We start from the raw sequence: 14,230 nt of genomic DNA on the forward strand, positions 1-14,230 counted from the left end.
CTTCAAATCTCCCATGTCCTACAATCCATTTCTTGGGAAGCATCTGTGTAAACGTCTTGTTAAAAAAACTTCTTTAATGCAAATAACACTGACTGATGGATGATAACTTATTTAAAATTAATTGGTACACGCCCAGGGAAAAACACATAGGCATCTTGCAGCACAATCCTAAAGAGAGTTACTCCAGCCTATTCCCATTGAAATGAATGGGCTTAGACTTGGAGTAACTCTCTTTAGGATTGCACTGACAATCTTTGTCTGCTCCTCTATTGGTTGGGAGTTTAGAGTAAGCCGAAGAGAATTCTTGTTTCCCAAGCCAAACCTGCCTGCCCATAATCAGGGCTGTGCAGGTACCACTGTGCCATATGTGTGCAATCTGGTGCAAAGTTTTCATTCCAAAGAATTTCAGCATTACAAAAAAAAAAAAGATTCTAGCCTTCAGGAACACAGGGGTAAGCTTGAAAACGTTCATGCAAAAGGCCAAAATAATTAGAGATGAAACTCTAAACATGCTGAAGAGTTGTTCATCTGTGGCATCAGCTACCTAGGGAGGTGGTGAGCTCCTCCTCACCAGCAGTCTTTAAGCAGAGGCTGGACCAACACTTGTCAGGGATGCTTTAGGCTGATCCTTTACTCCCTGGTAGCTCTGAACAGACATGGGTATCCCATGTAACTTCAGGTCACCTCGAGACAGAAAGTGCTGAGAACTATGTTGGCAAATTCCTTGAGAATGGTGCGTCATGGTCTCTTTGCTTAAGAAGAAGAAGAGTTGGTTTTTATATGCTGATTTCTCTTACCACTTAGGGAAGAATCAAACCGGCTTACTATAACCTTCCCTCCCCCTCCCCACAACAGACACCCTGTGAGGTAGGTGGGGCTGAGAGTGTGTGACTAGCCCAAGGTCACCCAGCTGGCTTCATGTAGAGGAGTGGGGAAACAAATCCAGTTTACCAGATTGGCTCGGCCGCTCATGTGGAGGAGTGGGGAATCAAACCCGGCTCTCCAGATCAGAGTCCACCACTCCAAACCACCGCTGTTAGCCACTACACCACGCAGGCTGGTGTTTAGAACAAAATATTTTGACTGCTGAGCCAAGAACTCCTGCCTGGCCCACAGATTCACACTGTGGCTTTAAGCAAGACAATGTGACTCATTCTTTCCCCTCCTTTCTAACACAGCTCAGTGATTCTCATGTTCCATCTCTGCATTTCCAATCGGAGGAAAGTCCTGGGAGAAGTGTTGCCCATCAGAGAAGACCATGGTCTGATTCAGGATAAGACTGTATTACATGCATATTGAATCATGGAAAGGCTAATGTCAATATCCTAACGAAAGAAAATAAAGATGGGGTTACTAATACTGGCCTACTGTTCAGGCCTGTTGTGGGAATTGATGAAGATGAAGTATGAGGAGGGACATGATTGCTGTCTTTAAGTATTTGAAGGGCTGGAGGGAGGGAAGGGAGCTGTTCCTGTTGGCAGCAGAGGATAAGACTCGCAATAATGAGTTTAAATAGCGGGCGGAAAGGTACCGGCTGGATATTAGGGAAAAGGTTTTTACAGTAAGAGTTGTTCAGCAGTGGAATCGTCTGCCAAGGGAGGTGGTGAGCTCCCCCTCACTGTGGCAGTCCAAGCAGCGATTGGACGAACGCAGGGATGCTTTATGCTGATCCTGCATTGATCAGGGGGTTGCCCTAGATGGCCTTTATGGGCCCTTCCAACTCTGTGATTCTATGTGAATTGCTTTGAACTCTTAAAACACACTAATTTTTTCTCCGCCATCAAGTTGCAGCTGACTTATGGTGACCCCTGGTGGGGTTTTGAAGGCAAGAGACGTCCAGAGGTGGGTTGCCATAGCCTCCTCCACGTCACAACCCTGGTATTACTTAGAGGTCTCCCATCCAAATACTAGCCACGGTCGACCCTGCTTAGCTTATGAGATCTGACGAGATCAGGCTACTGTAAAGGTAAAGGTAGTCCTCTGTGCAAGCACCGGGTCATTCCTGACCCATGGGGTGACGTCACATCCTGACGTTTACTAGGCAGTCTGTGTTTACGAGGTGGTTTGCCATTGCCTTCCTTAGTCATCTACACTTTACCCCCAGCAAGCTGGGTATTCATTTTACCAACCTTGGAAAGATGGAAGGCTGAGTCAACCTCAAGCATGCTACCGTTGAACTCAGGTCGTGAGCAGAGCTTTTGACTGCAGTACTGCAGCTTACCGCTCTGCGCCATGGGGTCCTTTGTTCAGGCTACTATACAAATGCTAAACACTATTCCTCCCCCTTTTCCTAAATAAGGATCAGTATTTGCGACATTCTCATACAAGCCTCTCTCTTAAGCATTATGAGGCCAGATGTGAAGGGGATCAGAAATAAATGTTTGCCCTGAAAATGCTGTAGAACCTTTGTCATCATAAGGAACCTGCTTTACATTGTCTCCCCTTTATGCGTCCCCACACACTGAAACGACAAATTGTTTTAAGCTCTCTCCCAGGCTATTATTCACCATGCCTATTGTTATTTATTATTTATATACGTTTTATCGCACTGTTATTTTTTTTTCAAGAAAACACCTCTCACACATCTGGCAGGCTAGCTTTCAATGTTAATAAAAGCATGGTTCATGCATTTCAATCTTGCCAAAACCTCTGCAGAGAATCATGTCAAAATGGTGTTAATCATGAAGAAAGAGTTGCCGAAGGGGTTGTGTTTTGTGCATAGGTTGCAGAAAAGAATGAAGGGCACAGGACTGAGAGGTGGTGGTTCGGCCGATATTTATTCATGTTTCTCGAAGAACTAAGATCAGATGAAAAAAAGGGACTTTCTCTGGAGACCAGGAGGAAAGAGCTCCCTTCAACTGCCTGGCCCCACGGGGCTCATTAAAGGCCCATCAATTATAGTGAGAGAAAACAGTTCCATGCAGAGCTGCCATCAAAATCCCATCTCTGGACTGAAGCCATGAGCAGGTTTCCCACTTCTGCAACCAGTCTCCTGTTGGCAGACAATGAGAGCAAGGGCAACCTAAAGGGTTGCTAACCTCCAGGTGTGGCCTGGTGATTGCCTGGAATTACAACTAGTCTCCGGACTACAGAAATCCGTTTCCTTGGAGAAAATGGCGGCTTTGGAAGGTGGACTCTATGGCTGCTTTCGCGCACGCTGGATAATGCATTTCAGCAAACGTTTTCAAGTGGATTTTCCTGCATCACACAGGAAAATCCAGTTACAAAATGATTGCTAAAGTTCATTGGAAGAGCATTATCCAGTGTGCGTGAAAACAGCACCATATCCCGCTGAAGTCCCTCCCCAACCCCCCCTTCCCCAGTCTCTATCCCCAACTCTCCAGCAATTTCCCAACCTGGAGTTACCAGTCCTTAGCGTGATTCCATGGAAGAGCCAGAGGTTTGTTCCCACATTACCATTGGTGGAATTGTTGGGTTCCTCTTGGTGCATTCACCTATACCTTGTATTGCAGTAATACTGACTACTTGAAAGGAAGACAATCCTGAATGTAAAAGACTCCCTTAAAAAAGTTCATGCACAAAAGGTTTTTTTATTATTGGCATCACTGTAAGCTGCATGTGAATTTAAGATGTCCCCCCCTTTTTTTAGTACTATACCTGGCCAGAAAAAAACCTAGTCTTGCATTTGAGTCAGTACAGTAATTAGTCCTAGAATTGAGTTCCATGCTGAAAAATGCATTCACCCACTTACTTTTCTGCTGTTTCCAGTTCCCATTCACGTGGTACCAAAAACTAAGTATAGATGTTCTTTGCCTGGAGCCACGGGAGCACAGCGGAAAGTCTTCCACTGTATGCAATCCAGGTGTCTCCTTCCTTTCAGGTCGGGCAACTGTCAGTGGTTTAAATGTAATTCTTGAGGCTCCCAGGTGCCTCTATGTAGTGGGTAAGAGTGGTGGTTTGGAGCGGTGGACTCTAATCTGGAGAACCGGGTTTGATTCCCCACTCCACATGAGTGGCTGACTCTAATCTGGTGAATCGGGTTGGTTTCCCCACTCCTCTGCGTGAAGCTAGCTGGGTGACCTTGGGCTAGTCACAGCTTTCTTAGAGCTCTCTCTGCCCCACCTACCTAACAGGGTGTCTGTTGTTGGGAGGGGAAGGGAAGGTGATTGTAAGCAGGTTTGATTCTCCCTTAAGTGGTAGAAAAAGTCGGCATATAAAAACCAACCTCTTCTTCTTCTTGTGCGTATTTTCACAGTAGGCATGGGCAACTGTTGATGAGATGGGAGACTGAGGCCTTTTGCTTCCTGTTCTAGAAACGACAACTCTGCTTCCCTGCATGCCTATTGCTGCCTTGGTAGCTGTCTGCCTCTGTGCCCAGCCTCCAAAACGCTGACTCATGGAAATCGATGCAGTGTGTGGTGGCGAGATGACAGTGCCCTTATTGCCGCAAACTTTCCCCAGTGTCCTGCATCAGCTCTCCTTGCATGCTCAGCTCAGAGCTTTGCGTGTCCGCTTGGTGGCTTCCGATGCCTCGCTGATTCATTTCTCAAAGGAAGGGGAAAGCGAAAGGACTTATATTTAAAAATACATAAACAAGCAATGCTCTTGTGGCCTTAGCTATCTACCACAGTGCTGTTCCAACTTAGAATCATACAGTTGGAAGGGATTCCCAGGGTCATCTAGTCCAACCACCTACACAATGCAGGAAATTCACAACTTACACCATATTAGGATAAAACACTGGAGAATTCCATTTGATTATATTCCATCATGGCTCAGAGGGGGGAAGTCAGGGGAATTTTCATCCCGCCACGCTGGCACTGTTTTCTTTCCCATGGCAAGTTCCTAGGGTTGCCAACCTCCAGGTGATCTGGAGAACCGGGTTCAATCCCCCACTCCTCCACATGAGCGGTGGAGACTAATCTGGGGAACTGGATTTGTTTCCCCACTCCTACACAAAAAGCCAGTTGGGTGACCTTGGGCCAGTCACAGCTCTCTTAGAGCTCTCAGCCCCACCTACCTGACAGGGTGTCTGTTGTGGGGACGGGAAGGGAAGGTGATTGTAAGCTGATCTGATTCTTCCTTAAGTGGTAGAGAAAGTCGGCGTATTAAAACCAACTCTTCTCCTCCTCCTCTTCCTTCTCTGTTAAAACTGATCTCCAGGTGACAGAGATGTTTCCCTGGAGAAAAGGGGTGTTTTGGAGGGTGGACTCTTATGACATTATATCATAAGAACATAAGAACGGCCACGCTGGATCAGACCAAGGTCCATCAAGCCCAGCAGTCTGTTCACACAGTAGCAAACCAGGTGCCTCTAGGAAGCCCACAAGCAAGACGACTGCAGCAGCAGCATCCTGCCTGTGTTCCACAGCAGCTAATATAACAGGCATGCTCCTCTAATCCTGGAGAGAATAGGTATTCATCATGACTAGTATCTATTTTTACTAGTAGCCATGAATACCCTTCTCCTCCATGAGAGGAGGAGAATCCCACTGTGTCTGACTTATGAATTGCAAGTCCCCTCAACAGGGGTTCTTTATTAAAATATTTTTATCCAGCCTTTCCCCCCAAAGGGGGAGCCAAGATGGCTCATTAAAATATTAATTTGATGTAACTTTTATACTGTGTATAGTACCAAACTCACTGTGGGCACTGAATGCCTGTCAATAGTAGTACCAGTAGTAGCTTCCTGTAAGTTTTTTCAGAGCAGTAGTAGCAGCCACCCGCTGACGACACCCTACTTGGGAAAACAGGTGTATAGTCACTAATGCACCCAATTGTCCCTCTGCTTCTAACATAGGGTTGCCAACCTCCAGGTAGTAGCTGGAGAGCTCTTGCTATTACAACTGATCTCCAGCCAATAGAGACCTGGAGAAAATGGCTGCTTTGGCAATTGGACTCTACAGCATTGATGTCCCTCCCCTCCCCAAACCCCGCCCTCCTCAGGCTCCACCCCCAAAACCTGGTGGTGAAGAGGTACCTGGCAACCCTATTCTAACACCATTTAGATCTTCAACTGGGCGTCCATTCAAGATGAACAAGAAAGTGGGGCAGGGATTGTATTCCTTCTCAGCCACTGGGACCAGACTGAAAGTATTTGCTCTGCTCTTCATCTGGTTATTTATTTGTTTATTTGATTTATATCCCGCCCCTTCCTGGCAATGCCGGGCTCGTGGCGGTTCACAACAACACTAAAACATACATTGCTGGTTAAAAATCCCAACATCATTATAAATTCCTAGTGGCACCCTAATCATTACAGTGGCGAGTGCCAGCTGAGTCAGAGTAGAAACAATCCCAGCAAAGAGGGGTCAAAACTAGGGTAAACATGATTGATAATATAACTAAGAAGCAATAGGAGGAAGAGGAAGGGGAAAGGGGAGGGAGCCAGCTAAGATGAAGCACAGAGAATCATAGAGTTGGAAGGGTCCATAGAGGCCATCTAGTCCAACCCCCTGCACAATGCAGGATCAGCCTAGAGCATCCCTGACAAGTGCTTGTCCAGCCTCTGCTTAAAGACTGCCAGTGAGGGGGAGCTCTCCACCTCCCTAGGTAGCTGATTCCACTATTGAACAACTCTTGCTGTAAAAAATTTTTCCCTAATATCCAGCTGGTACCTTTCTGCCCGCTATTTAAACCCATTATTGCGAGTCCTACCTCTGCCGCCAACATGAACAGCTCCCTGCCCTCCTCTGAGCGATAGTCCTTCAAATACTTCAAGAGAGAAGAAGAAGAGTTGGTTTTTATATGCCGGCTTTCTCTACGACTTAAGGGAGATTCAAACCGGCTTACAATCGCCTTCCCTTCCCCTCCCCACAACAGACACCCTGTGAGATTGATGGGGCTGAGAAAGAGTGACTTGCCCAAGGTCACCCAGCTGACTTCATGCGGAGGAGTGGGGAATCAAACCCCGGTTCTCCAGATCAGAGCCCACCGCTCCAAACCACCGCTCTTAACCACTACACCACGATGTCATGTAGAGCATTCAGGTCCCCCCTCAACATTCCCGACTCCCTCAGCCTTTCCTCGTAGGGCTTGGACTCCAGGTCCCTGATCATCTTCGTTGCTCTCCTCTGCACCCGCTCCAGTCTGTCCACATCCTTTTTGAAGCGAGGCCTCCAGAACTGCACATAAAACTCCCGGTGCGGCCTGACCAATGCAGCGTACAGCGGAACGATGACATCTTGCGTTATGGATGGAAATCGTTGCTGCCCTCAACCATAGGCTTGGTGGAGCATCTCAGTCTTGCAGGCCCTGTGGAATTGCATCAGATCCCGCAGGGTTGTGGCCTCGTTAGAGAGAGAGAGTTCCACCAGGCCGGGGCCAGAACCGAAAAGGCTCTGGCCGTGGTCGAGGACAGCCGGATTAGATAAGACGCTCCATTGTCCACTTCCAAGTGGCATCTGTGTCCTTGGCCTCACGGTCAGGCGACTGCAGAACGGAATCCAAGTCAAAACAGTGCCAGGGGGGCTTAGGGAGGGAGTGGGGCCAGGATGCCTTTACTCCAGGGAGCCTCAGCCGCTGCACAAGGAGGGACCCTCCGCCTTGGCTGCTTGGAGCTGTTCCGCCGTTCACTATTAAATAATGCATTCTGATTGATTGGTCTGAAAAGTGCTGCGTTGGGGGGTCGGGTTGCACAGGTTATCGTTTTGCGATTAGATTGATGATTCTCAAAGGTTGACTTCAGAAAGCAATTCTCTCGCAGAATTGATCCTTTGGATGAGAAAAAATGGGTTTATTTTTTGCCCCGCAGATGGGTCCCAACAGTGAGAAATGGCTGATCTGGGAAAGCTGAGGGTAGGATAAAGGGGTACCTTGTTATTTCAGGGGCATTTCATGGCTGCTGCAAAATGTAGAGGTAGCTCTGCTCTACGTGCTCCCCCATACAGAATTCCTTGCAAGACCTTAGTGCCCTGAGCTACGTAAGCCTTGGAGAATATTAGGTAAGCACAGGGAGCCAGCGTGGTGTAGTGGTTAAGAGTGGTGGTTTGGAGTGATGGACTCTGATCTGGAGAACTGGGTTTGATTCCCCACTCCTCCACATGAGCGGCGGACTCTAATCTGGTGAACCGGGTTGGTTTCCCCACTCCTGTGCATAAGGCCAGCTGGGGGACCTTGGGCTACTCACAGTTCTCTTAGACCTCTCTCAGCCCCACCTACCTCACAGGGTCCCTATTGTGGGGAGGGGAAGGGAAGGTAATTGTAAGCCGGTTTGATTCTTCCTTCAGTGGTAGAGAAAGTTGGCACAGAAAAACTACTACTACTACTACTACTACTACTACTTCTCCTCCTCCTCCTCCTCCTCTGACCTATGGGGTGATGTCGCATCACGAAGTTTACTAGGCAGACTTATGTTTTACAGTTGTCTACACTTGACCCTCAGCAAGCTGGGTACTCATTTTACCGACCTTGGAAGGATGGAAGGCTGAGTCAACCTTGAGCCGGCTACCTAAAACCATCGGTTTCAGGTAGCCAGCTTGAGGTTGACTCAGACTTCCATCCTTCCGAGAATATCAGCTGCCATTTAATAAAGATGACTTAATCCAAAGGACTGCAACCAGTTTAATCTGTTCTGCCTTAAAGCATGTTTTCTTCGTGTTTTTGCTATTAAAACACATTTCTTAATATGAATTGGAGAGATGTGCACGCTATATATTGCTTCCCCCTTATCAGTAGCAGAGATTGCTTATTATCTGGGGGACAGATAATCTCTGACCACCTGCAGAGTGCCCTTTGGTTACTAAAGAGGGATGCTGTGCCTGCAGTGACATTAAGTAAGTAGTATTTACTGCAGTATTTACTCATGCCCACCTGGGGATCAATTCTTTTGTGGAAGCAGTTAGAGAGCAGCGAAACCAGATCTAGGTGTCATGGCTGTCAGGCAACCATTGAAGCCTGGCACTTGTCTTCTAAACAGAGCACTCCAGGGGGTGTGGCTCAGTGGTAGAGCCTCTGCTTGGCATGCAGGAGGTTCCAGGTTCAATCCCCGGCATCTCCCGTTAAAGGGACCAGGCAAGTAGGTGATGTTAAAGACCTCAGCCTGAGACCCTGGAGAGCTGCTGCCAGTCTGAGTAGACAATACCGACTTTGATGGACCAAGGGTTTGATTCGGTATAAGGCAGCTTCATGTGTTCATGTGTGTTAGATCATAGAAGATGCCCTGAAGTGGACACAAAGAGCGAGTACCTGGATACAGCCCTACATCTTTTTAGGACCTTCTTGCTTTGCATGCAGAAGGTCCCAGGCTCAGTCCTTAGCATCTCCATGTAAAGGTAGCATCTCTGCCCAGTGCAGCAGAAGGTTACCTCCTGGGCTAGATGGACTGCTGTTCTGACTCCTTGTTAGGCAGGTTTCTGTCTCTCCCAGGTCAGATCTGTGCCTGCTTCCGGGGGTTGGTACTCCTGTCCTGGGCCCTGCACCACGGTGATAAGGCTGTGACCTGCCACGACCTACTACTTTACTTTCCCTGTTAAAAAAAGAAATTGCAGCAAGAGAGGAAGCCAGTGTTCCTTGGGCGTTCAATAATTCAGAGAGTCGGGCACGGTGGCACCTGCACGCCGGTCATTGCCTATGCAAAAGGCCGAGGACGGCTGTGCAGACACTTCTCTCCGCAGGGGCGGACAGAGGGAGCCGTCAGCATCCGGCACAGGGCAGCCTTGATTTGTGTAATCTGGCAGAGAGAGACAGCTCACAAAAAAGAAAAGGGGGAAGAAAAGGCCCGACCTTAAACCAAAGCTGGGTACCGAAAGGTTGGGTCGAAAAAGACTCAGCTATGTAAAGAAATATATTTATTTTAAGGCAGTATTATTAATATTAAAAACATTAAAATATTATATTAAAAGAAAGCACAATGGCAATTAATACAGGTTGATAAACTAAAACCACAACCCAAATGGATTTCGGCTCCCTGGACTTCATCAGTGGTCTAATAACATCACTTATAATGCACACCAATACTTAATACAACATGTATAACAGTATTAAGGCAGAATTATAACAACCCAGGTATGTATGTAGGGATGTTTTCCAATTTGACTCTGTGCCCAATATATTATATAAAATTTATTTGGTTGGTACTGCTATACACACCTTGTATGGAAGGCTAACACATCCCAGAGAAGAACAAGCATGATGTAGTGGTTAAGAGCAGTGGTTTGGAGCAGTGGACTCTGATCTGGAGAACCGGGTTTGATTCCCCACTTCTCCACATGAGAGGCGGAGGCTAATCTGATGAACTGGATTAGTTTCCCCACTCCTCCACGTGAAGCCAGCTGGGTGACCTTGGGCAAGTCATGCTCTCTCAGCCTCACCTACCTCACAGGGTGTCTGTTGTGGGGAGGGGAAGGGAAGGTGATTGTAAACTGGTTTGATTCTTCCTTAAGTGGTAAAGAAAGTCAGCATATAAAAACCAGCTCTTCTTCTTCTATTCCGCAGCAGTGGGCTCTTTAATTTTATTAATTTTATATAATATATTGGGCACAGAATCAAATTGGAATACATCCCTACATACATACCTGGGTTGTTATAATTCTGCTTTAATCCTGTTATACATGTTGTATTATGTATTGGTGGGCATTATAAGTAACATTAAACCACGGATGAAGGCCAGGGGGCTGAAACATGTTCGGATTACGGTTTTAGTTTATCAACCTGTATTAGTTGCCATTGTGCTTTATATAATATTTTAATGTTTTTAATATCGATACTAGCACCTTAAAATAAATACAGCTCTTTACATAATTGAGTCTTTTTCCATCCAACCTTTGGGTACCCAGAGAGAGACAGTTCTTCTGTCTTCCCTCGGCACTCTTCGAGCATTTAAGCCTGATGGTTTTGCGCTCTTTCCGCTTTGAACGGCCTTAGCGCTTTCCAAACCTCGTTTGCTGCATTTGGCAGCCGGGTGCTCCAGAGCTCAAATCTGTCTCTGGCGCCCATTTGGAATCAGAGCGAGAGGAGCAAAGCGTCATCTGGTGAACGAGAGGTGGGAGTGGGGGCGCGCGCCCGCCCATCCGCTTCCTGGCCTGTGTGTAAACAGTTGGTTGCCGAAAAGAGCAAAGGGATCAAAAATAGTTCCCGTGATTTTGTTGGAAAGCCAGCAAACCTGCCAGTGATGCACAGATGACATGCACGCCGAGGCGGGCTTGGTGGATCTGGCGAAGAGACTCATGAGCAACTCCTACTCCTGCAACGTTTGAGCGCTGGCAGAGGAGAAGCGAAGCGTGTGTTAGTAGCCCTTGAAATTGGGGGCCTTCTGAGGTGTCTTTGCTCCCCCAACTGTTTCTGAAGCAGCAGGCTTCAGTTTCCAATCTCTCCTGTTGCTCGGCTGTGACTCCCTGCCCTATGCCTTGTTGAGCCCTTCCCTCCAAATGGCATTCTTTCTGCCGTCGAAGGGTCCGACCTTACCCTCTACCCCTTTTTAGAGAATCTCCTCTGACTAAGAGTTAATCTCAAGTTTATTAATAAAGTGAGCTGAGAGTTCACCCAAAGATGATAAAAAGTGACGTTAGTGAGAATCAAAATTCCTTAATATCAGGTAAGGTACGGAGAGCCAGCGTGGTGTAGTGGCTAAGAGTGGTGGTTTGGAGCGGTGGACTCTGATCTGGAGAACTGGGTTTGCTTTCCCCACTCTTCCACATGAGCGGCAGATTCTAATCTGGTGAACCGGGTTGGTTTCCCACTCCTACACATGAAGCCAGCAGGGTGACGTTGGGCTAGTCACACACTCTCAGCCCCACCATCCTCACAGGGGGTCTGTTGGGAGGGGAAGGTGATTGTAAGCTGGGTTGATTCTTCCTTAAGTGGTAGTGAAAGTCAGCATATAAAAACCAACTCCTCCTCCTCCTCCTCCTTATTCTTCATGTATTACAGTCAGTACTTGGGTTGCCAGTCTCCAGGTAGGGCCTGGAGAGCTCCCAGAGTTACAACTGATCTCTAGACTACAGAGATCAGTTTCCGTGGAGAAAATGGCTGCTTTGAAGGGTAGACTCCATTGCATTATGCCCCGATGAAGTCCCTCCCTCCCCAAACCCCACCCTCTCCAGGAATTTCTCCAGGAATTTCCAAACCTAGAATTGGCAACCTCAGCACACACAATGGGAAGGATAAGAACATAAGAAAAGCCCTGCTGGATCAGACCCAGGCCCATCAAGTCCAGCAGTCTGTTCACACAGCAGCCAACCAGGTGCTTCTAGGAAGCCCACAAGCAAGACGACTGCAGCAGCATAGTCCTGCCTGTGTTCCACTGCATCTAATATAATAGGCATGCTCCTCTGATCCTGGAGCATGCCTATTATTTCCACTCACTTGTGCGGTCCTAATGGATTCCCCTTTTGTGAATTTGTGATTGTATGAAGTTGTGAACCATTATGAAGGATGTGGTCACGCAGCAGGCTAGAAATTTTCCAGTGGATGAACGAATGAATCTCTCAGTTGCCTTGCTTGGATTCTCTTGCAGGTGTAAATGCAACCTTCACGCCAGCCTGTGTACCTTCAAGGAGGGCAGTCTGCAGTGCGAGTGCGAGCACAACACCACCGGGCCGGACTGCGGCAGGTGCAAGAAGAACTTCCGCAGCAAGTCGTGGCGGGCCGGCTCCTACCTCCCCCTCCCCAACGGCTCTCCTAATGTGTGTAAGTTGCCATCACAAGCTGCTGCTTTCCTCTTATGCCCCTCCTGCCCCAAAGGAAGCGTGGGCCTGACCCACACTTGAGCACAGAGACCCGCCTGCAATTGATGCAGAGGCTGGGCGAACAAGTGGGTTTCACAATGGAACGTTAAAAGCTAGCGGAGCATGTGGCAGAATTAATGATCCCAAGAGGTGGGTAGGAGGGATGCTTGGCAGACTGCCAACAGTGAGGAAGAGTAGCATGCTCCTTGAAAAGGGGGCCTTGGCTGGGAGAGCGCTAGTTTGACACTTGGACAAAGTGCTCCATAGCAAACTGAGCAGTTTTCCAAACTTTTTGGGACGAGGAAGAGTAAGAGTTGGTTTTTATACCCCTCTTTTCTCTACCTTTAAGGAGTCTCCCTTCCTCTCCCCACAACAGACATCTTTTGAGATAAGTGGGGCTGTGAGAGTTCTGAGAGAACTGTGATTAGCTCAAGGTCACCCAGCAGGCTTCATGTGGAGGAGTGGGGAAACCAACCCCTGATTAGAGTCCACCACTCTAATCAAGGGGGAATCAAACCCAGTTCTCCAGATTAGAGTCCACCACTCTTAACCACTACAACCATGCAGTTTGGATCAACAGATTAAGTGATCCTATAATTCCTATTGTGATAGGTGGGGCTGAGAGAGTTTGGAGAGAACTATCCTAAGGTCACCCAGCTGTCTTCATGTGGAGGAGCGGGGAATCAAACCCGGTTCTCCAGATTAGCATCCACCGCTCTTAACCACTACACCACGCTGGATGTCCCGAAGAGGAAAACAGACCCCAAATGGCAACCAAGCGTGTGTGTGTAAACTGCCGTGAAGTCGATGTAGGGCTTTTCAAGGCAAGAGACGAACAAAGGTGGTTTGCCATTGCGTGGCTCTGCATAGCAACTCTGGACTTCCTTGATGGTCTTCTATCTCATCCCAATACTAACCAGGGCTGACCCTTCTTAGCATCTGAGATCTACCAAGACTCGTCTAGCCTGGGCCATCCAGGGCAGTACGTACCAAGCTTAAGAGACAGCAGTTTATGATACACGTTAAAAACCAGAAAGGCTTCTGATACTTTTCCTTTTATTAATAATAATTTTCAAAGTTATGAACTTTTTACATGTCTTTTTAATGCTGAATTAGACCATTGGTCCATCAGGATCCGTTCTGTCTACTCAGACCGGAAGCAGCTCTACCGGGTTTCAGGCAGAGGTCTTTTCATATCACCTACTACTTGGTCCTTTTCACTGGAGATACCGGAGATTGAACCTGGGACCTTCTGCAAGCAAATCAGGGCTCTACCACTGAACCATTGCCCCCCCTTTCTTTTGTGTGTGTATGTGTGGAAAATGTCAATTAAATCCTGCTTATTACCGATGATAATAAGAATAACAGTTCACATTTTTATGGCACATTTCAAGTATTCAAAGAGCTTCATGTACGTTCTAAGTAAATCTTGTAAGGTAGGCCAGTATTATAATCCCTGTATTACATGTCGGCTGAATCTCAGGCAATAGCAGCCCAGAACTCTCACTTGGATACACCAGCTCTTTTTCAAAGATGGTCCGAGACACTCCCCAGATGTTCAGAGAATGGTCTTCACATCTGGGATAATATAGCATCCTGACTGG

The 14,230-nt window shown here is 47.4% G+C and overlaps 1 protein-coding gene across 1 annotated transcript in view; it reads left to right on the forward strand.

The window, feature by feature from the left end:
- NTNG2 (netrin G2) overlaps nucleotides 1-14,230 on the forward strand; it is a 122,661-nt gene that overhangs the window by 63,830 nt on the left and 44,601 nt on the right. The window contains exon 3 of the mRNA XM_056860388.1: nucleotides 12,416-12,588. Coding sequence (XP_056716366.1) covers nucleotides 12,416-12,588 — 173 coding nt within the window. The remainder of the gene's footprint in view (nucleotides 1-12,415; nucleotides 12,589-14,230) is intronic.

Source organism: Euleptes europaea, chromosome 14 (genome assembly GCF_029931775.1).
Source record: "Euleptes europaea isolate rEulEur1 chromosome 14, rEulEur1.hap1, whole genome shotgun sequence".
In the NCBI taxonomy this organism is placed as follows: domain Eukaryota; kingdom Metazoa; phylum Chordata; class Lepidosauria; order Squamata; family Sphaerodactylidae; genus Euleptes; species Euleptes europaea.